This window comes from Ciconia boyciana, chromosome 8 (assembly GCF_034638445.1).
Source record: "Ciconia boyciana chromosome 8, ASM3463844v1, whole genome shotgun sequence".
NCBI lineage: Eukaryota > Metazoa > Chordata > Aves > Ciconiiformes > Ciconiidae > Ciconia > Ciconia boyciana.
In genome coordinates, this window is record NC_132941.1 from 54,527,918 (window position 1) to 54,550,293 (window position 22,376).

Below are 22,376 nucleotides of genomic sequence, written 5' to 3' on the forward strand. Positions count from 1 at the left end.
GAGCTCATTGCCTGCAGGGAGAATGAAACCCAGAAGGCAGCTGTTTGTCCTTTGGGGCTCACAGAGTGCAATCTGAGGCCAACATGCCTATGTAACAAAACAGACCCATCCAGTAAGGGACAATCTGATACACCAACCTCACAGGAAAAGATATTAGATCATGCTGATTTTTAACTGTAGGATCATTAGCTACTTCAGGTTAGATCCCAGTGTCCTTGCTTCTCACCTGGCTGTGGAGTTGCCAAGGCCTGTAGTCCTCTTCTGCACACCTCCGATCAAAAATGGACTTGTAGTCTACTTTCACCAGCTGCCACTCTGAGCGGTGGCTGAAATGTCCAAACACTCTACAGAATACAGCAGAAAGAGCATACAGTAAAAGGTAGCACCAGATGGAGTCTGGTAGCTACAGAAGTACGGTCACCCACAAATTTCCAACAGACATTAATCACTTTAGGAGTGCCAGTCCTACTGATTTTCACTTGACTGACATAGTGAAAGTCAGACTTGGGCTCCTAAATACCTACAACCCTCTGAAAAATTGCATGTAGCTTTTATTCTGTGGATCAAGATCCTCCCACTTATGCCAATTCCCAAAATGATTATATAGAGAAGACTTGACATGGGGCTGGAGACAGTTATACCTACAGGAGTTTGATATCTCAGTTATGAGCTTTGGGAATCCCTTCCACATAAATTAAAATCAGAACCTGAAGGGATCATTCTTTGTACATCTCTATTAACTCAGGTTAGTTTCCAAGCCACATATTCTTTTTATTACAGGTCAGTTCATTTTTTACAGACAGAAACTGAATTTTCCTCCTGTTTTTGCAAATCTGATCTCAGGTAAAATGTCACGATTTCTAGCAGGGTGAATCCAGATTTATGCACCATGCAGAGCTCAGCATACCACACTGAAACTAATAATAATTTTTCATGAGTCAGCCTTCAGGCAACATTTTGTCATTCATTTTTACAAAAGAATGTCTTCATTTTTCTGTGTCTCAGTTAAAAAAAAAGAAAGTAGGAGCAAAACACAGCTATAAAAATACCCCACCATTTTTCTTTCAAATATTCACCTGTCAAGAGTAACTCTGCTAAATCACATTCAATTTGAGGAGTCTGGTTTCATGCTGATAAGCTAAGTGATAGTGTTTTTGCAGTTTGCAAGGAACCATGTTGTCATTCCCTCAATCATATCACAAATAAACATTGATGATTTAGCAACAGAAGACTGCATACTCCTGGCTTCGGATAGCACTTGGTTTGGTCCCCAACCAGAAATGCTATTGTCTTACGAACAACCCTCGTAAGCTATTTTCGGTGTAGTTCCCATCAACATTAGCATGACGGCATGCTCACTTACGTCATGATGAGAGTTTCCTCTCCAGGTTCCCCTAATACTCCATCTACAAACAGTGGGAGGGATGTGAAACTGTACTTGCTCCAAGATCTCCCTTCATCAAAACTTAACCTAGTGGAGAAAGCAGAATTAGTATCTTCTTTCCTTACTCTCCTCCTACTTTACTTGAAGACACTCTCCAGTCCACTACAGCTGCTATGGAGAAGTAGGAAGCAGCTTCGGTTCTTGGATACTGCATTTTTAATCCTTTAAATAACTACTTTTTGGGGAAGCATCATAAATCAAAGCATTGATCAAACTTGTTTGGCATCATACTGCTAACCCATGGCCAATACTTTAAGTGGTGGAAACTAATAAAGTTATGTTAGAGATTGATGCTTTAAGGGCAAAATGTACCCGAGGTATTTTTTTTAAAACAAGTGATTTTGAGCATCTTATTTTTGGGTCCCCAACATAAGACTTTTTAAGGAGGTTAGATTTCTGGAGCACAAGAGTTTTGCCTCTTCTGACCAGCAGTCTTCCCTGTGGTGGGTCTAAGGGAAAGCTTGGAACCACTCATCACTTCCTAAGACTTGGGTCTGTGTGTTTCAGATATTGATATGATACTGACTGTAGTGGAAGTAAATCATGCAAAACATCATAAAACTATATTCTACCTACCACATAAACTCAAGAGTGCTGTCTAGCAGGGACACTTTTGCCTTATTGGCTATATAACCCTGAATCTATTCAACAAAATTCTGGTTCATAAGTGCTACCTGCCACACAGAAGACAAGTTTATCAACAATTTTGAAAATTAAGAGTACTTTGGCAACTTAATAAGAGACAAAGCCATAATCCAGATTCATATTACAGAAATAACCAAACACAAGAAGCCAAGTTGTGGTAAACCAGGAAAGTCATGGAATTACATTGACAATATATCAGATCTGGCCAAACTGAAATGATGTAAGCTGGAATTGCCAGGATTTCTTAACTTTATCTGAGTAATGTTTGCCAGTATCTTAATTGATATTTTTTAGACTGTAGCTACAGAAAATTCTGGATGCAGCCTAACTTCTTACTACCTGGCATCTGAAAAGAGGGACAGAAGACACTTAGAAAAGACAGAGTCATTACCAGAGATGTCTGATAGGCAGAGATGTGTGTTTCATCGCAACCAGTACTCCACCTTGATCCAGGTACAGAACACTGTGCTCTTCCTCAAAGATCTGGGGGGAAAAAAGCATATATTTAAATCTATTTTCCTTAGTATCAAGAAAATGTCATAGTTCTTTAAGTACGTTCATGACAGAGGACAGGTATGTGCTAAGGAAGTTACTGAGTAGAGGAAGGCATTCTGTATAGAGAAAGTTCTTGGGTTTTGTTTTTTATTGTTTTGGGTTGTTTGTTTTTTTTTTTTAACTTTTCCCAGGTCCTTGGAAAATGCATTCTGCCTCTGCTTGATAGAAAGTTAGAAACATGAATTTTTGCAAGGATCAACAGTTTCCCTCCTTTCAATGACAGATTTTTGTTTAAAGAACAACTTTATGTGTTTGCACTTATCTGGCCCTATCTCACATAAGTTATGTAGACAGAAAAATGAGGGCTGGTCAAACATTGTAAAATAATTAGATTCTTAGAATATCAAATATTTAAAAAAGATTTTCTTTTCCTGTGTCTTTTCTGTATTGGGTTTCTGCAAACATCTGCTCTCCAGTTTATATAGCAGCACTTGTCAGTCTGGGAAAGTCACTCCTCCTCTCCATGTCTTGATATCCTACCCAGAAAACAGGAAAAACAGAACTCCCTGTTCTCAGGATAAACACATTAAAGGGTAGCAATGTTCTGTTAACAGGTGGGATTTCACTAAATATTAGGCACTTGATTTAACTTCATCATCCAGTCTCTTTCCGCAATTAATGGAGAGATAGGTAGCTACAGACAGGATGAACGGAATTCTGTCTTTTTTTCCACTAACTTAAGAGCAAGGCAAAATTATCAGTTTATATGGACACTGAACTTTGGACAACTCAACTAGGTGAAATGAGTCCCATGCATAGTGAGGGAGAAGTAGACCAGTGCAACTGCTAATTCTCTGGAAATTATAATAATGGATGAAGAGAAAAATGGTTTGATCGGTACAAGGGCTGTACAACAGTGAAAGGAAACACATACTCTCCCCATATATATTAGTATTTTCATCTGTTCTGCGCTTTGCTACAGGGTTAAACTGAAGTCAAACTGAGTAGAATTATAAAAATAATTTTCTGTTATATGAAGTCTAACGACATATTTAGTCTTTTTCTTTGGGCATCTCTCTACCTCTCAGAAGGGAATAAAAGTTTTCGCTTTTGTATAGATTTGCAAAAAGCTACTCTGAACCAAAAGAAACAAAAATTAAGCAACATTTTGAATCTAATTCTATGACAATTTCCTATGATTACTATTTAAACCTGTGATTCTGTGTCATTTACCTGTCTCCAAGTGTTCCCAGCATCAGACGAAACAAACATGCTGATGTCATTGTCTGATAGTTCAGTGCCTATATTACCTGTAAGATGAACATTGATTAGTGATGCAACAATCTAAGAAACAGCAGAATTAGCAAATCAGGGGAGTAAATGTATTTATTTACCTTTTGCAATTATAGAACTTTTAGTTTTGGGAAGAGAAAGAGGGCGAAGGGAAGGAAAAGACTTTCAGTTTGAAGAAAATATATCTATAAAAGATCCAGTGCATAGAGCTCTACACACCTCCATATGCAAAGGAAATTCCCTGATTTGAATCTAATGTTCATGGGAGTAGAGGACTAGAAGTGTTCTCTCTTGAAGGTCAGTTTCCATAAAAAACATATGACAAGTTGAAGGTCCATAAGGACTTCCGTTTGACAGCCTTCCTTCCTTCCTGCTACTGGTGGTGTGACACCCCACTCAACACCCTCCACGCCCATCACAAACTCAAGGTTTTGTCAGTGTTTGCACACCATACACAGGCAATCTTTAAATGTTTCATACCTGAAGCTACAATAATACTGGGGGCAGTGTCTCGGCTGGCGATGTTTCCTGAGGTATAGGGATTCTCTGAGACCTTCAGGTGAAGATGAAGGGAGCAATAGGGCTATGGAGAAAGGGGAAATAAAAGTAAAAAGCAGACACAACATGAAGTGCATGCTCTTATTTCTACAGGCTTAGAAATATACAGTGTCTTTCTGTATTATTTCCTAATCACTGCATTCAGCCACCCTTAGAAATACATGGCCACTGTTCTGGTTCTGTTGCGAGAGCTTCGCTATCATTTTCTAATGCAACCTGTTCCCACTGGGAAACTGATTCATTAAGCTGAAACCCTCTCACAAGGACAAGATCTTTGAGGCTGTACCCACAAAGGAGGCAACCAGGCTTGCAAGAGCAGGTAACGGTAAGGACTACTTAGCTCCCCTAGCTCCCAGCTCTCTTGAGAAGCAAGCAAGGCTGCAGATATGATGAAGTGACTCTCAGAGCAGCAGTGCCCAAGCTATATCTGCAACAAGAAGCAATATAACCCTATTGGTGTGGTGCTGAGTCACCACTAATTAGCCATGAGAAACAACTTAATTCAGACAGTGTCATACCATTTCTTGACTCTGAGTATTTTTGACGCATGACACTGTTCTGCACTGCACTAAGAATAAGTACCAGGACTGGAAAGTGTTAGTTTAAAAGTTGTTTAATACAATGTTTCATTGCCCCATCTGGATGTGACCTTTGAGTTTTCAATACAAATACATCCATGGAAATCCCACCTATTTGTTATTGATTTTGTATGTCAGGTACTCAGATAAGACTGGAATGGCACAGAATAAATCAAGTGAGCAAGAAAGTAAGACAGACAGGCAGATTTCCAAAGGTGCCATTACAATTCCCTCCAAATCTGTAGTCTGGTAATTTCTGAAAATTTTGACAATTTTTGCCTTCTCTTGGGTTTTATTTTCAGTATATTTTTCTTCCAAAACTCATGAAAAGTCCTTCATGAAACATGCTAAGGGAAGGGAGATGGAAAAATATTGGCAAGAAAACCTGAAGCAAACTGACCAAACTGAGGGGGACATCTCAAAGGAACAAACAGCAGGGCCCATGCTTCAGCTTGCACGGTTCTGTAAAACGAGCAGGAGAGGCTATGCAGAAGACCCTTCAGGCTCTTAGGAGGCAGGTCTTTCTGTCTAAGATCAGTTGCCTAAAGGTTAGATCTCCAGCCTCAAAAGTGTTGTAGGCTTCCTCTGCAGGAGACCTAGCCCCATAGGTCTCTGGAGGAAGAGCACTGATCCATCCCATCTCCAGGCAGGTGTCTATGACTCTGAAATGAAAATCTCCCTGTGGAGAATGACAACAAAAGGCAGGAGGTTTTTTGGGCAAAGGTGAATGAGGGTGGTGAGGAAGGATGGGAGATCTCACTTATGTGAGACAGAAAAAGGGGACATGGGTTGTGCAGAAGGGAACACAACCTGCCAAGTGGAATGTACTGAGCAGCCTAACTCTAACTGACAGCCTTGTGAGGGCAGCCACTGGAGCAGCCCGGGGGCACAGGAAGGCAGTGGAAACCAAATCGAGCTGACAAGCATGCAGGAAGTGGAAAAGCATTGCAAGAGCATGAATTCTTCCCTTTTACATTTTGATACATTGTGAAAAGACTAAATACAGAACATATTTTTAAAACTAACATACTCCAAGCCCACTTCAGCATTTTGAAGGCAGTAGCTAATGGCAGCAACTCAGCCAATTCCCCACTCTGACAGAGATTAGACCTCATTAGACGCAAATCTTTGTACTACCAGAGGTTTTCTTTCAAATTTGTCTCATTTCACAGATATAGTACGCAGAAAAAGAATATATATCTCAAATGTTAAAAGCCAGGTCACCTGTCTAAGCAGAAAGATGGTATTTTTAGTGGCATGACTTCTTATTGGTTGGAGTGCAGTAATGCTTAGCGTGTCTAGTGACAACTGGGTATGGTGCAAAAACTAACCTCTCCATTCTAGCCAAACACCAAAAGTTATTGCCCACGGCCATCTCGCATCCTTACTGTGGCAGCATTCTCTTCTCCATCCCTGATGTACACCTTCTCCATCTGTATCCTTCAGATATTTTTCCAGACTGGTTTGTCTTCCATCACACTGTTGGTCCCTTTGTGTTCCTCCTCTAGCTCCCACAGCTTAACTCCTATACAGACATCTCAGCTTTGTTTTTTAGAATTTCCATCAATTGTCTCTATCCTTCTTGTTGTTACCAACAGGCTACTGAAATCATTATTTTCATCAGAATCACCAATTTTGGGTTTCCCTGTCATCACCTAGTACCCAGCAGTGCTAGGTGCTGCACAGACACCAAGGGAAAGACAACCACTGCCATGGAGCATTTACAACCTAGGTAGAAGATAAAGCATGAGTGACATAGCCCATTGCTCTGCTTATTGCCATAGTTCTTACAATCATGCTGGAGTTCATTACTTGTTTCCTAATATTTTCAAGCCAGTACTTTTATGCTCCCCTCTCAGGAGGCTCATCAGTCCGTAGTAAAATTTCTCATAAATACCTACAAACCCACTTCTTAGCCATTCTGCAAAGCCCACCTGAAGAGTGTCCAATGGCATGACACATACAAAACAGTTATTAGTGACTGTCCTTGATCAGGAGTGTGGCAAATTAACACAAGGATGATGCTAGGCACCATTCACAAAGCTAGGGATAGCCACAGTATTTGCTCACCTGTAATAGCCAGGAGCAATGAAGAGAGATAAACATTTCCAGGAGAGATATTCCAAACACCTCACTTAGATGCTTAAATTATTCTGTAGCAGATGGTGCGAATGCCCTCCCTTATGAGAAATGGGTCTTTGTCCTGAAATCCTTATAATCCATATAGACAAGACAAACAAAATGTGGGAGGGAATAAACAGATGTCTGGGGAAGAGAGGCACAGAGAAAATAAATGACTTGCCCAAGGTCACACAGGAAATTGGAGATAGGCCTAAAAATTGAATCAAGATTCTCCTGAGATTCAGCCCAGTGTTTTAACCACAAGACCATCCTTGAAAACTAATTGATTAACTCTCCTAGACAGATGCCCATAACTTGCAAGACAGAATCACTCCTCAGTTAACCACTTCACAGCACAAGATAAGTATCAAACAAAAACAGTATCTTTGGGGTATAATACCTTGGCAGCTATTTTATGAAGATTAAGTGTATTCAGCATAGAAAACAAGTGGTATAAACAAGAAAAATAAAACCTTGGGATTAGATGGAATTTCATTGCTTTCCTCCATCCTCTTTATTCAGAGCCATCTCACAAAAAATGCAAAGGAATTCTTTGAGTTGCTTTGAAAACAACACCTCGAGCATACTGTCAGTAGAGGGATGGTTCCATCTGGCTTGCCTTGTGTTTCAACCAGATTCCCTCTTCACCTCCTTAGCTGCCAACTTAGCTGCTATGTACTTATTTCTGCATTAACTCTCCCTTAGTTTAGGTTTAAAGACCAGATGCACAGAGAAAGCAGCACTGCACTCACAGGCTGGGGACTGTCCTGTCACTCTGGGAAAGGGCAGATCCCATTCTGCCAACAAGCTGGAACATACATCATTGCTGTGTCCCGAGCTTTTGCTAGAGACAATTATGCTGAAAACCAGCAGTGTGAAAGCATTAGTATCTTCTGTGGAGTAAGGATGGGAGCTAAGCTAGATGTACAATGGACGACTAAGAATTCACTTAGCTATGCCATAAGGAGAAGCAGGATCATGCCAAGAACGGTGATATGTAGAGGGAAAAGGAACAGCTGATGTAAGGAGGTAAAACTTCTGGTGATGCAGGGGTAGACAGAGTGTGGCTAAAGAGGTGAGTGGAGTTTGTGAACTGTTTAAATACTACAGCTATGTCACATTGACAAGGAACAGAATTGCCTCAGAGCAGGGGACAATTCCTTGTCTCCATTCCTCAGCAGAATGTCATTATGGATCCCTGACTTATTTCCAGGAACATACAACACTTCCAGTGCTCTTGCTTTGAAAATTTCCCCTGCCACTCCCAAATTCTGTGGTCTTTTCTCTATCATTTCTTGAATTCTTGCATTCCATATTCTGCCTTCATGTTGCCCCATCATTAACTGTGAAGCTCAAATCAGATTTTTAAATAGCTTGGCGCTCTCTTGTAGGATTGTTATTTTACTCTGTGGTTTTGGTGCATTTTCTGTACCTCCCTTTCTTTTGTAGGCAGACTGCCTGTTCCTGTAAGACCTAACAAGTCAGTGTCGTTCAGATTTCATCTATTTGCTTTCTTGCAAATTTGCAAGTCAACCACCTGAGACCCTTCATGTTCAGCTGATGATCCCTGCTCTGCTACCATTCCACTAGCTTGTGACAACCTAAGCATGAGGGAGGCAGACAGGTTCAGGAAATTAAAGAGGCTTCTTGGCTGTTTTACCTCATGTTAAGGGAAGAGGAAAAATAAACATGGCTAAACATTCCTCTGGCCTTATCATGGGGAAGGGCTGACTAAGTTCCTTCCCATTCTTCTGGAAGGGCAAAGACTGAGCTACATGGTTTAAGTCCATTGAGGATTTGTCCCTTACCACCCTGAAATAATGGACCAATTTCTACAGATGCCCATGGACCTGAGATGCCTACCCCAACGCAAGTCACAGAGCATTCAGGAAGTGGTTGCTTTCCAGTTAAAACAGGATGACAAACCTACATCGAGCTTGCACAGGTGGAAGCAATTCTCAGGGCAACTACATGGTTGCATAGAGAGCAAAATAAAAATGAACCAGTGTTTAAATAGTGGCTTGTGCACACTGGAGCTACAAGGATGTAAACACAATCCACAGAAAAACAAGAGCTTCTCTGGGTCAGTTCTCACTGTGTCCCTACGAGTGCCCACACTTCTGCCCCTGCTCATGACCCCTTGCCTGGCTTGTTCAAGTTTACCACCCTCAGGGAATTCCAGCTTGTCCAGGCATATCTGGTCTAATTGAAATGAAGTGAATTGTGTTCTCAGGTGCCCATGAGCATAATAGCAGATACAGTATGGATGGGAAGGCTTAAGGGAGCCATAATCCCCTCCCGCCATAAGAACCATCCAGTCCTGGTTTATATACAGTCATACAAGCACTTCCACTGTATAGTGGATAACTACAGTGGCAGCATACCCTTGTATATAAAATACATAGTTCCTGCAAACAACCGTTCAATAAGGACCCTGCAGAGCATTACCTCTGGCTCATTTATAACCACAATGGCAAGTCAGATCTCTCTTGATCAGTGTGCAACAATACCAAGAAAGGTGTTTTCTCAGAACTCAAACTTCAAATTTATAGGAAAAGAATAAGGCTTACTTTGATTATTTCACTTGCCTGCATGGTTTTTATTTCTTCTGGCTTGCCAGCCCCCCAAAGTATTACACTATCATATCATATAATAAAAATCTTGGGTTTCTGATAAAATTGGTTACAATTTGAAAAAATCTAGGTGTTTTTTTTGTCAAATATGTTCACCTGAGTTAAAACTAGATTACAATCTATTTGAAACACAAAGACTTCTACACATAGCCCCTTCTGAAAAATTCAATTGCTTTATGTCTGCAAAGTTTTCTGAATGTCATCTTTTCAGTTTTCATATTCTAGAAAGATTTAATTTAAAAATGCTTTTACTTACAAATTTTAAAATCTTGCAAGAAGAAAAAAAACCCAAACAAATTTAGTCATGCTCTGAAATAACTCTTCTGTTTGACCCCCAGTCCTCTCTATTTATTTTTTCCAAACTGGAGAGAAAATGAAAGGCTTGCATTTTGGCTCCATCAAAAAAATCAATTATTTGAACAGCTTCAAATATAAAGTTATTTATTCTTTGCTTTGGCACTAATGCATGGGGTTCAGTTAAGAGATTAGTGTAGCATTCAGCTACATACCACAATACACAAAATGTAATGCTGATTCAGATTCTAACAAACTTACAGCCTCAAAATGAGAAACAACATCTTTTTTTTTTTTTTCAGATTGAAAATAACATGCAGGTACAGGACAGCAGGAGGAAGAGCAGTGTAAGTAGTGCCCTTGATTCTGCCTGGAATCATGTTACAATTTGTGTAATGTAAAAGCTATTGAGAATCCCAAAGGCTGGGGTTCTGAGTATTATCCCACTACTGTGTATAGATTATACCAGCTGAAAAACATGTCAAGATCAGTCTAAGCTTTCTAAGTTGACAGAGATCTCCAATTCTATTCACACTGCTTATATTTCACTTTCACTCTTGGAAATCATTTGCATATAATGATGATTAAAGACTTATCTATATGTTGATCTATATTAGTAAGTACAGAGACAGATACAATATCCACCCAACACATAGCTATACATATATTTGGATGAATGTGTCGATTCTCACTTCTGAGCTCAAAGAGAAAATGATAAATATTAATACTGCCAACAGAGTGGCCTGAAAGAAATCAAAGCTCTCCTTTCCTTTGAGCCTGTCTCAAGTTATTAGGTCCCTGACAGTTCCTGAGCTACAATAGCTCACTCCTCCCATCTAGTGTCCAGTGAATCAACTGCGCAGAAACGGCATCCAGCTTCACCTGCTGTTTAAGGGGAGACCATCAGTTGTGCAGAAGGAAGGTGATCTACGATGCTTCCTTTTGTTCCAGAAATTAAATTAAATTAAGCTAAATTAAATTCCAGCTCTTGCAATACCACCTGGCAGCCCAAGCCTGATGTACTGCACTTTTAATATGCCCTCCATGAGATACACCGCACGGAGAGAGGAGCTGCCCTCTCCTTCTTGTGTTACCTGGTAGAAAAAGATTGTTCTGGGATGTTACCACCCCCCAGGTTCCCCCCCAGGTACTTACTAGGAGACAGTGAACAGGGTTTCCTCTCAGATCAGTGTCCGGAGCCTGCAACAAACTCCAGTCTCTCCCTTTATTGTAGGTGATGAAAGTTTTCACTTGGTTGTCAATCTTCTTGTTAGCCAAGAACATTCCCTTTATCCCTGCTACCTAGGAAAAATTGACATGGCTGAAAAATAGATCAAGCCGATGCAGGTTCTGTGCATGTGTGTCTCTTGCCCTGTCAAACCCAACAGGGATCTGGTGGCTGTGTCAGTGTGTTAGATGTCAGGGCAAGAATAGCCAAGGAGTATCAAAGGAAGGCAAAGTGAGGTGCTGGGGACAAGATAAGACCATAATAGGGGGAAAGGTGACAAATAGAAAAGAAAGCTTATATTTCAGAATCAGCATGGGAACATGGTAAGATGTCAATCTTAACCAATCTTAAAGTAACAATCCCTCAACTGTGTAGGCATCCTTCCCCCTGAAAGATGAAATATGTACAGGGCAATTATTTGTCTCTTGCACTGCAGTAGCAGGAAACAGCAGCAATTTTGGCCTTGCAAAGAAAATGGCAATACACACATAAACTTGCAGTTCAGTGCTTCATTCTCATACAGCCTGCTTAAGACATTTCATCTAAGGATCCCAATGTGTTTCACAATTATCAGTGTTTCAACAGGATAACTTGGGGCACAGAGGTATTTTTATTACGGTTTTGTATTTTGAGGAAACCAAAGCACTGGTGACTCAAGCAAGGCCACCCTAGCATTATTCTAGTTATAGAGCTAACAATGAGATTCTCATCCTTTTATTTTTCCTGGTGTTTTACCCAACAGTTTTACTCCATAGACCAGCAGGAGGATTTTGTAAAGACATGATGCTAACAGACTCACGTTGGAACCAAGCCCAAAAGTGTCTTAGTGGGGAGAAAAAAAGTCAACTTCAAACCACAACTCGCACTGCAGAATGTTCCCATCTTCTCAGCACACTGAAAATCAATAGCCCAATAGCTGCTGCAGCTTGCGAATGAATTTGTTAGGCTGTCATTCTGCAATCTGAGTGCTGCAATAAAAAGGGAAGTAAAATCGGGAGAAGGAGGGGGAAAGTGAGAAACTTTTTGGTTTCCAGCAAGTCTGTTCGGTCATCCACCCCATCACTTCTTATGATGGAGAACTAGTACACAGAATCATTCATCAAGACTTTTTGTTCATAGAGATACCTAAATGGTATCATGTGGCAGATGGTTACACAGCAGATTCAGAGTTTGTTCCAGCTCAACTGATTTAATTATGTGGCTGGATTTGGATGCTGCAGCTCCCGGTGAGTAGGACCTTACTGCACTTTCAGTCACTGTAATAGTGTACAGTGCATTGGTACAGTACATTGGTGTACTTAGTCATTCTGAATAGCACTTTCCTCCTTGAGCAATGGCACTGAATTTCATTTGAAGTTACGTAAAGACTTAGACATGACTTGCTATAATGAGCAATAGTCTTTAAATTAGGTAAACTAATTTATTTTTGATATAAGCATAAAAAGATAGTATTTTCAATGTCCTAGCTGGATTGTTTGGTACCATCCAACTAAGTATTCAGGATTTCTTTGTTGTAGTAGAAAGGCACCTCGATAAGACATGGGTACTCTGTCTCCCAGTGATACTGCATGAGTAGACAGAGCCGGAAAAATAACATAGTTCTGCCTTTACTACCAGAGGCCAGAGCCTATAGCTCCATTTGTACTTTTCTTTATTGTTGTCCTGAAATAGTTATATTATATAGTCCCTGTGAAATGCTGGCCATAAATGATTAAAGAGCATTTTATATATCAGGTGATAAATGTGTTCTGAAATCCTGTGAATTTCTCTTTTTATGATTCTAGTCATGGGCTGGGACTCAGAATCCTTTCCAGAGAAAGCAAAGTGTAAGTTATACTGTCAGCCTTGGATAGCTTTATCTTAAAAAAAGACCGCACACACTATACGTTTGTGCGCTCTCAGTAGGAAGAGATACACCTACTGCATATACACAACCATGACACACAATGATCCGTTCATCCCTGCTGTTCATACAATCATAAGAGAGAAAGACTCATGCAAATAAGTGCATGACCACCAGTGGTCAGAAAGAAAAGCACTCCATCAGCTCCCACACAGACTTTGTAGACAGCCCTCACTGCCCCAAATACATTGTGTGCGGATACAAATGCTGTCTACAGTTTTAGTGAAAGATTCATACAAGACACTCGAACACACAACTCAAAACACATTCTTCACTCCCCATCACCAGTCTCATATGTCAAACATATACGTCCCATCCAAGATGCATACTGCTAAAAAAAATAAGTCCCAGAGTGATAGGCATATATACCATAGCTATAGACACATCTCCTCACAGTCTGTTATCACTTCAGGCATGGATTCCCACAGGCAGGATTGTCCTTCTGTGGACCAGTCCAACTACAGAGCCAAGCAGAGCCATACCACACCACTGGAGAGGTGCAGGAACTAGAAAGGGCACTCAGACCCAATGGCCAGTGATTCTTGCTCTTCCCTTGCTCTGGGAGATGGTCTCTAGGATAGCCCCTTTGTGACTGCAGACCCACTGAATGCTGAGTCCAGTGGGCTACTGATAAAGTGGCACTAGAAGGTGGTGGAGAGAAGAGCTATTTTTACACCCTGCTCTGTCCAACATGCAGAAGGGGGAATAGTGTCCCTCTAGGAGTGGTCTCCTCATTCTCTACAAGGTCCAGCAGCAGAAGAGCTCACACAGTGAAATAACAACCTCTGAGTGAAAGGCTCCTGATGACTTACAGGAGAAGAGAAGGGAGAACATGAGGCACCATGAAAGAACTTCTAATTTTCTCTTCATGCCCAATGTAATTCCCCATCGAGCAGCACTGAGCAGATTTATCCTTGATGTAGAATCAGTTTAGGAATCTACACACACAAACACATTCACTACAATGCAACCAGATGAACTTACTTCTAACACCTGACAAACATGCATACAGACACATGCACGTTTAACAGGTCTTTCTCTGGCATCTTCTCAAATAATCTTGCTTACATATATAATAATATAATATACTGCTGTCACCACAGAAGGACTCATTTTGCAATGTCTCCACTTCCTTTTAATTTATCTATGGATTTTTTTATTTTCTTGTCTTCATCTCTGTTTACCCCTAAAGCATTCATCATTTGCAACAACCCTACTGGGAGAATCACACTGGATGGCTTTCTGTTCCCTTCCAGCTAGAATATTAAATTGAAAGGAAGGTTTGTGCCAGGTTCAGTGTCAGCCAATATCCTTTCTATCTAGATAATCAGTAGATATGATGCTACAAGTCTGATTCCATCAATTTCAATCCAGGTTACTGTGTGGTGTCAGCTTAATAAAACAAAACAAAGGCTTTTCTTTCCCCCTGGGATGTAGGACACCTTTATATAATGCAGTGAAACTGCTTCTCGAGCTGACAGTAATAAGAGGCAACAGTCTTTCCATGGGCTGCCAGCGTTGCAGAGAGATTAACAGTAAAAATCTTCAAATGAGTGAAATGCCAGTGCCCATCCTTCTACAGTTCATCCGCATTTATGTACAACACTTGGGCTCTCTGTTTGAATAATTCAGGTGGTTTCCAGGTGGTTTCCAAGTAAAGGGCAGCTGAAGGCAAATTATACAGCAGAGCTAATATTCAGACGGTGAAGGGAAATACAGGAAGCATCTTCACTGTCAAAGGAACTCAAATCTAGTTCATGGCCTTTATTCTAAATGGTCAGAAAATCCCCTGGAGGAGACCTGAAAAGAGAAGCTGACCCTCAAAACAGCAGCTGAAGACTGAATTTCTACTTAGATGAGTGCTGTCTCCAGAAGTAAAACAGGCAGCAGAGCAAGAGAAGTACAAGGGCACATTAAAAGTCCTATTCTTAGGACCAGTTGTCATAGAAGACAATGTAAATTGGCCTTCTTACAGGTGAGCTTAGGCAGAATGTACTTGTTGGGAAAAGGCTCAAGGATAAAAGGGAAATCAAGATGAGGTAGGAGAGTTTCCACACTCATGGAATAGCCCAAGAGTGCGTAGCTAAAATCACTTCAGTTCCCAGAATAGTCCAAGCTGAGGAAGGTGACAAAGATAGCTGAAAACTGCTGTCTCTCCTTACTTCCAAAACAAGAGATCAGGCTATCAGAAATGCAACAAAAATTGGAGAATGATGCCATTCAGAGTGTTGGGAGCTTTCAGAGCCATAGGTAGGACCAATATCGGTCAGGAGGATTTTGGCTGAGAAACTTAAAAGAGTTCCTCTTAGGGACTGAATGAACTATTCCACTACATCTTCTGATGCATATCTTCCTATGCATGAAAAAGCCATTAGCTCTTCCTCACCTGAGAATGTACAGGAGAGTACAGCAGTGAATCTGTTCATAATATTAGGCTGGGCCTAAATTGAACACAAATTTTTACAAAACCTGGCCTTGAAACTCAGCTGAGGCCCTTAAGTAAAAGGAAGGTAAAACTATGTGTTTAGTCACTTTTTGGCTCTGCTGTTCACATGCATATAACGAGACTGATGTGCAAGAAGGAAACAGTACTGGCATCATGTGGGCTCCTGAGATAGGAATGAGAAGTTTGGAGTCATGACATACCTCATAGAGGTCTATCATCACATTCCCCTCCAGCCCTTGACTACTCTTGACATTTTCCAAGGCCAGGGTGAAGTACACCCCTCGGGTGTCGGAGATATACAGATTGTACGTGTCGTTCTGGTTCCACTCTTGTACAGCTGCAAACACCTGATTCTCATCTGTGCTGATAACATGCATGTCCTGGGGAAAGAAAAGAGAGGAAGGTTACCAGAGAGAGCTCTGCTCTGTCATTTCCAAGGGCACCAAAGTAATTGTGGAGGAGCAAGGGATATATTTAGGCTGGATTTTAATCGGAAGCTGTAGACAACACTCCTGTAAGCAGATAATTCCATCCAGGAATATTTTACACCAGTTGTCTTCTGCCAGTTTTCAAAGTGGTAATTAACTGATGAGGTGTTAATTGAACATTTACATTGGCAGTACAGTGTTATACAGCAGCACTTTCCCCCCCTACCAACACTTTCATTTTAATGAGCACTTTGTTTGGGGGGAGGGGGAATTGTTTATTTGGGTTGCGTTTTTTTTGGCACCTGAGTGATTCCACTGGTGATTGTGGAATCACAGATATTTAAAATGTGTTTTGTTTTTTTTTTAAAGAAGAAAAAAGCAGCATCTGAAACATCTGCTTCTTGTCTGGCATTCAGAAACCAAGTATGCTTGGGAACCCATACAAGGAGGATCTAATGGGTTAACCTCTGCAGCCAGTGCTGCTGTTATTTATTATTTCTAATGACAGTGTCGACTAGAAGCTGAGGCCCTGGACCACTGTGCTAAACACCCCCCCCCGCAAGAAACATAACAGAAAGACAACCCTAATCCTCACTAAATATAAAGAGCAGAATTGCAGTTAGATCACTGGTGTTATGAGTGAGGTTTTGTTTTACTCTGTTTGTTCTGTGTGTTACAGCAGGCAGGAAGCAATGAAAATATTGGATAATTAAAGAAAAAACAAAAGCTATTAAACGTGATTCCCTCTTTCAATGCCTGAAGAAATTATTACTCAGCAGAAAAAGCCACCAAGAAGGAGATTGTTATAATGAAATTCCCAGGCTCTATCTGCCCAGCACAGGCACCCCGAGTTCTTTGATGCCATAAAAATCTGTGGAGGTAGGAAAAGAAATGCAGATTTCTTTGCACCAGGTGATTCCCAGAAGATTCTGCTGTTCTGTCTGTTTTGGGCAGACATCCCAAAGTTATTCTGCTTCCATGAATCTCAGCCAGGGCTTTCTATATGCAAAACTGGGAACTTTATCAGAAAATATACTCTTTGGAAGCTGATGCTACTTCTTCCTTCTGTTAATAATATTCTTTGACAATTCACTTTCTTGTGGTTTTGTAGGGGGAATTAATACTTCTAGATGGAGCCTTGTAACGTAAAGATGAAAAATAATATAATGAAGAAACCTGATCTATAAATTTGAAAATGGATTCACCATGAAGTTAAGATTCAGAACAGTTGTTTGTCCATCCAGATCCAGATCTGAGTATGGAGTGGATGAATATTCACTTGATTTACTTGCTTCTTTGTGCTGGAGAAAAATGTATCCCAGAAGATGGGCTGGTTTTGTGGAGGAACAGATTGGCTTAAATCCTGAGGCAATAGGAAAGGCAATACAAGTCCCACTGCCTTCTACTAATTGTGGTTGTGAACAGATATCCTCTCTTAGCTCCAGCTGTGCTAGTAGAAGTTACTGCCGCAGCTGTTTGTCAGAGGGTCCTTATTTCAGCCTGTCACCCTAGTCAATCTGCTGGTAGATCTACGTGAGAAGGTGTTCCCAATGTGCTTCAGGCAGCACTGGCTAGCACAGCTCTAATCTCAAGTTTAAACTTTTGCATATGTGTCTATACACATGGGCAGACCTCTCTATTTAAACATAGACAGAGATTATAAGTAAAACTTGTTTTGTCTGGTGAATGGACAGTTTCATTAACTTACCATTTTAATCCATAGTTTTGTAATAACTAGGGGTGAGAAGTAAAAAGATATTTTGATCAACACCAGGGAAAACTAAAGGCAATTTAATGAATGCTGAAGAAGCAAATAATTTATTCACTAGATACTTCCTGAGTTTTGATCAGATCGTGCTGTAAGATATAACTCTAAAGAAGACTGCAGTAAGGCTGAAGGAATTTAAGTCTGGAGAAGCAGACATTGAGACAAAATTGGCATAATATACATAGTGTATAACATAAAAAAATATAGCATTCCAACTGTTTGCCTTTGGGGATCAATTAACTTTTCCACTTAATATGGCCTTGTCCAATAGATACAGCAACAATGCAAAGCTTTGATAGAAAGGGATCAGTGTATGGGCATCAAACAGGTCTTTGACCAACCAGGAATTTTCTGGTTTCCACACTGGAAAATTAAAATTAATCAGTATATCATATTCACTTCTATTTTATTTTTTTCAGGGTGGGGGTTGCTTTTTTGGGGGGAGGAATAATACAAAAAACAGCCTTCATCTTGATATGGAGCAAGAGCTTCACTTCATCTTCCACTACTACAACAGATATTAATTTCACCTCCCTACAGAAAGGGAAGAGGACAGGAAAGTGAAGCAAGGCACCTTTCTCAAACAGTTGTTGTCATCTTCAGGGGCTCCCCATGCATCTGCCTACTGAGAGCCTGAGCTTTCCTCTCTCTGTTCCAGCACATACTGGAAGTACATTAATATGCAGATCTACTATCTGTCACTCTTGTGTTTCCGAAGACAAAAGTAAGAGCACGATGCTGTGCATGAGTTTGATCAGGTGTCTACTCAAATGGCTAAAGGCCAAGGCTTTCTGAATTACTAAACATGCTTCAGTTGCCCTGTTTGCACTTGGTCAGGGAACTTTTCTTCCTGGGAAGTTAAATAGCAGGGATGTGTAATGCCTGTTTTATCTTGTCAATTACTGGGACTGTCAGCTCTTTTTAAGGTCTGTATTTAAGGATTTTTTGGTGGTTACTGCTTCTTCCATCAGGATGTGCATCCTGAGGTTGAAAGAAGGTGCTGAATTTAAAAGAGAGGCACCACACGCACTCATCCCATCAGTATTCAGCCCAGCACCAGTTAAGGACAGGTCTTTTTAAAAGAGAAATTGCTCGGCTTGCTTCAGTATTCACAGATGTCTGCCCAGTGCATTGGTCTAAAATGGAGTGAATGTACCCTGTGTGTACATTTAAGGTGATTATCATGAGTGACATTACAGAGTCTGTGACAGAGCCCACTTTGAGGTGCTGTGGTACAGAATAGGCAGTACCAACCCACAGATCACTGCAGAAATTAACAGGTCTCAATAAAGACCATTTACAGGGCTAACACAACCTGTATGCACATGTGCAGACATCTTCTTGTATGGGAGAGAGTTTCAAGTTCATTTAGCTTTTAATCAAACTGGCTACCAGGCTATCAATGCCAACAACAAGAATATTTAATTTTGATTTGCTGCAGGCTATTCCTGCCTGAGCAGCAGTATCACCTGCCAAAGCTGCCTGCCATCACACCCCTCCAGTTTAGGAAGAGTGACATGGAGAGACAAAAAGCTTGATACTTCCGTCTTCAATTCCAGAAGTCACTTAGTACTGTTTACCATATTTGGCCCTACCTTCTTAGCTGATGGAGATAAAAGAGAATTTAGGCATAAAAGAAGCTGTTTGTTTCAATTCCTTGACTAGTATAATGCTTTGTGCATTTTTAATAAAAGCAGCTATCCTGTTTTGATAGCAACCTCCTAGACAGCCACAGCTCCACTGTAGCTCCTTCCAAGCCAAATGTAGCTCTTCGGTCTTTGAAGATATTCCGAGATTGTGACAAAGCATCTTATCTCCTTAAATATCTGCCTTTTTCTTTGGGTCAAATAACATTAATGTATTGCTCCAATTCCTATTCTCTGAGAACACATTGCAATTTAATTGTAGTTCATTTTCCCTGGCTTTCCAGAGATCTCTTTGATAAGGTGGACAGTTGGAAAAATAAGTGTGGGCTAAAGGATACAACTGGTTCAAAGCAAACAGTCTCTCTACAGATGTTCTAAATCAGCTGTAAATTACAATTTTGATTTGGGTGTTACAATAACCATGCTAAAAATGCAACACCTTTGCTAAGGGCTACTTCAAATAACATCTGTTTAAATTTGAGCTGAATTGACAGAGTAATTCCCTTCTGCTCGGACAGGAAGTTTCAAACCAACCTATCTTTAAGCGTGACTGAAGATTTTGGGGCAGACCACAGGTCTCCTGTGTCAGAGCCAAGAAGATATCATGGCTTCTGGTAAGCTTGGGTTTTCAGGTGTTGTAAACAGGAGCAAAGGGTACAACAGCAGAGTAGGTAAGGTACAGCATTGAAGGCGTGGGTTTGAGCTGCAGTCTGGTTATATGATGAAGGTCACCCAGTCAATCCACTATAAACAGGTCAGTTGGGTTGAGGAATCAAAGACAGCCAGCTGTGATATTAGCCAAATTATCCCTTTGAATATTTCTACCTACAAAATCTGGGGTACTTTCAACTTTTAGGAACAGACTGACCTTGCACTTTTTTTTTCCTTTTGACAATCCTTGCTTAATTTCTGGGAATACATTTGTCTCCAGATCTTAGACCTCACATAGAATCCACAAAATCATTTGCTACCTTTGAGCTTAAATTTCATTTAAGCCAGACTGCATTAAGAATGAAAAGGCCTCAAAAAAAAATCCTCTGTCTTTGTTAAGAAGCCGTTAGGAACCCAGCTGCAAAATGGTGATTCCTTCAAAATGGAGCTAACATTTTATATAGGTCTTTTAAAAAATTCAGCTCCAGAAGGCAGCAATACCCTTTCAAGCTCCAATGCTAATTCACCATTGTTCTTAATCAGGGAAGATATGGAGCAGACACACAAAGACATCTCTTTGCTTGGTTCCCATTAAAATCCGCTAATGAGGCAAAGCACAAAAAGCAACCCACACAGGATAAGGACAGGAGAAGGGAATTTTAAGACCAAAAAAAAAGAGAAAGAAAAAAAAAAAGAAAAGAGAGTCCCCTCCAAAACTGAATTAACTAACCATAAAGAAATGGTAATTGACATGAGCTGTGGCATCTGCCTACATTTCACGCTGACGTCCTTGACTAGCCAAAGTGCTGACTTTGTTTTCAGTCCTTTCTTGCTTGCAAATGTTCTATTAAAGAAGAATGATGTTTTCATTCATTGCATGTCATCTTGCAGTTACTTGTGCTGGATTCAAGAATTTCTGTACAATCAAAATATCTGTAGGTTCATATGGGCATTCCAGCAACAGCAACCTACCTTGGGCAAGGAGTACTTTGGCAGCTTCATCTGTGCAAATGTATTTCTCCTATAAGAAACGTAATAATGTGGTCTTCCTGCTGATGTCAACTATGAGAGAAGCAGGAAAGTTATAATCAGGATTTTTTAAAAAATTTTTTTATTATCAGAGAAAATATCAAGCAAAAGCTGTCAAGGGAAATACCACAGTGTTGGTGACAATGGCTTAAAACCGCAGCCCTATTACAGTTAATGAATAAACATTGATCCAAATGACAGTGGCTGAAAAAGAGAGCAAGAGGAATCCCATTTTCTGCAAAGAGAGACAAAGTCCAGAATTTCAGGTGAAAGTCTAGGGAAAGTGAAGTCCTGGCTTTACTTGGGCCGTTATGTCACCTGCTGATACCACAGCTCTCCTCTGACTTACCACAAAACAGTCTGTTCTTTGCTATCTGCAGAGATGCTGTGTAGGCTATTGGTTAGATTAGCAGATTGGCAGACCTGATGCTTGATTTCTACTTCTGCCTCCAGCTTTGGTTCCTGTGTGCCCTGTACAAGCCATCACACATATCTGTTACCAGATCAGTTAAGCATTCACAGCTCCTGAAGGCAGGAGAAGCTGAAATGATTTGGTGTCTCTGTGAATCTGGCCATTTATTTAAGTGCCTAAATACTGATGGCAATACCTTGAAAAGGCTGGGTTACAGAAGTGTGAGGTTTCATTTCCTGCCACCTATTAAAGGGCTAAAAAATAGAAATAGAAAAAGATGTCTGTTATCTGGCTTCCAGTGCTGCTGAAACATAATCAATGTTTGTAAAGTACTTTGAAATCCTTGGATGAAAGATACTGAAGCACAAATATTCCAAGGGATCCTCCATGCAGAACTTTGCTGTAAATGCCTGATATCTGGGCTTATCAAGATTGTTCTTTAGTAGTAAGTAAGTGTTTTAAAATGCACTGCAGTAGTTTAAAATGCAAGATACACAGAGGCTACATTCATACCAGATTAAGTAAAATAAGCACTATTTCTTATTCTAAAGCTCTTCAACTATTTTTTAAGGGAATTGTGCAAAAGTTAGGGGAAAGAAAGCCAGAAGCATTGTTTATGAGAAAGTGTGAGTTTGTAAAGAAAACATGGTGTAGTGGGAGAAATAAACCCACATTCCTTTATTCTCGTGCTTTTGAGCCTACTAATTCTCATTCCAAATGCCTTAGTTTCAGAAAAGCTAGATGGAGATCAAGGAAAGTAGGGAAGGCTAGGAGAGGGTGCTCAGGGTGATCATCTATTCTTCC

At 40.4% G+C, this 22,376-nt stretch overlaps 1 protein-coding gene across 2 annotated transcripts in view; it reads right to left on the bottom strand.

Annotated features, from left to right (window-relative positions):
• Nucleotides 1-22,376, bottom strand: part of SORCS1 (sortilin related VPS10 domain containing receptor 1) — a 307,612-nt gene that overhangs the window by 52,802 nt on the left and 232,434 nt on the right. For both annotated transcript variants that reach the window (XM_072869717.1, XM_072869716.1), the window contains exons 8-15: nt 21,104-21,193; nt 15,839-16,018; nt 11,217-11,363; nt 4,358-4,460; nt 3,818-3,894; nt 2,481-2,572; nt 1,364-1,471; nt 227-344 (exon numbers count right to left, since the gene is read on the bottom strand). In XM_072869717.1, the coding sequence (XP_072725818.1) occupies nt 227-344; nt 1,364-1,471; nt 2,481-2,572; nt 3,818-3,894; nt 4,358-4,460; nt 11,217-11,363; nt 15,839-16,018; nt 21,104-21,193 (915 nt within the window). The remainder of the gene's footprint in view (nt 1-226; nt 345-1,363; nt 1,472-2,480; nt 2,573-3,817; nt 3,895-4,357; nt 4,461-11,216; nt 11,364-15,838; nt 16,019-21,103; nt 21,194-22,376) is intronic.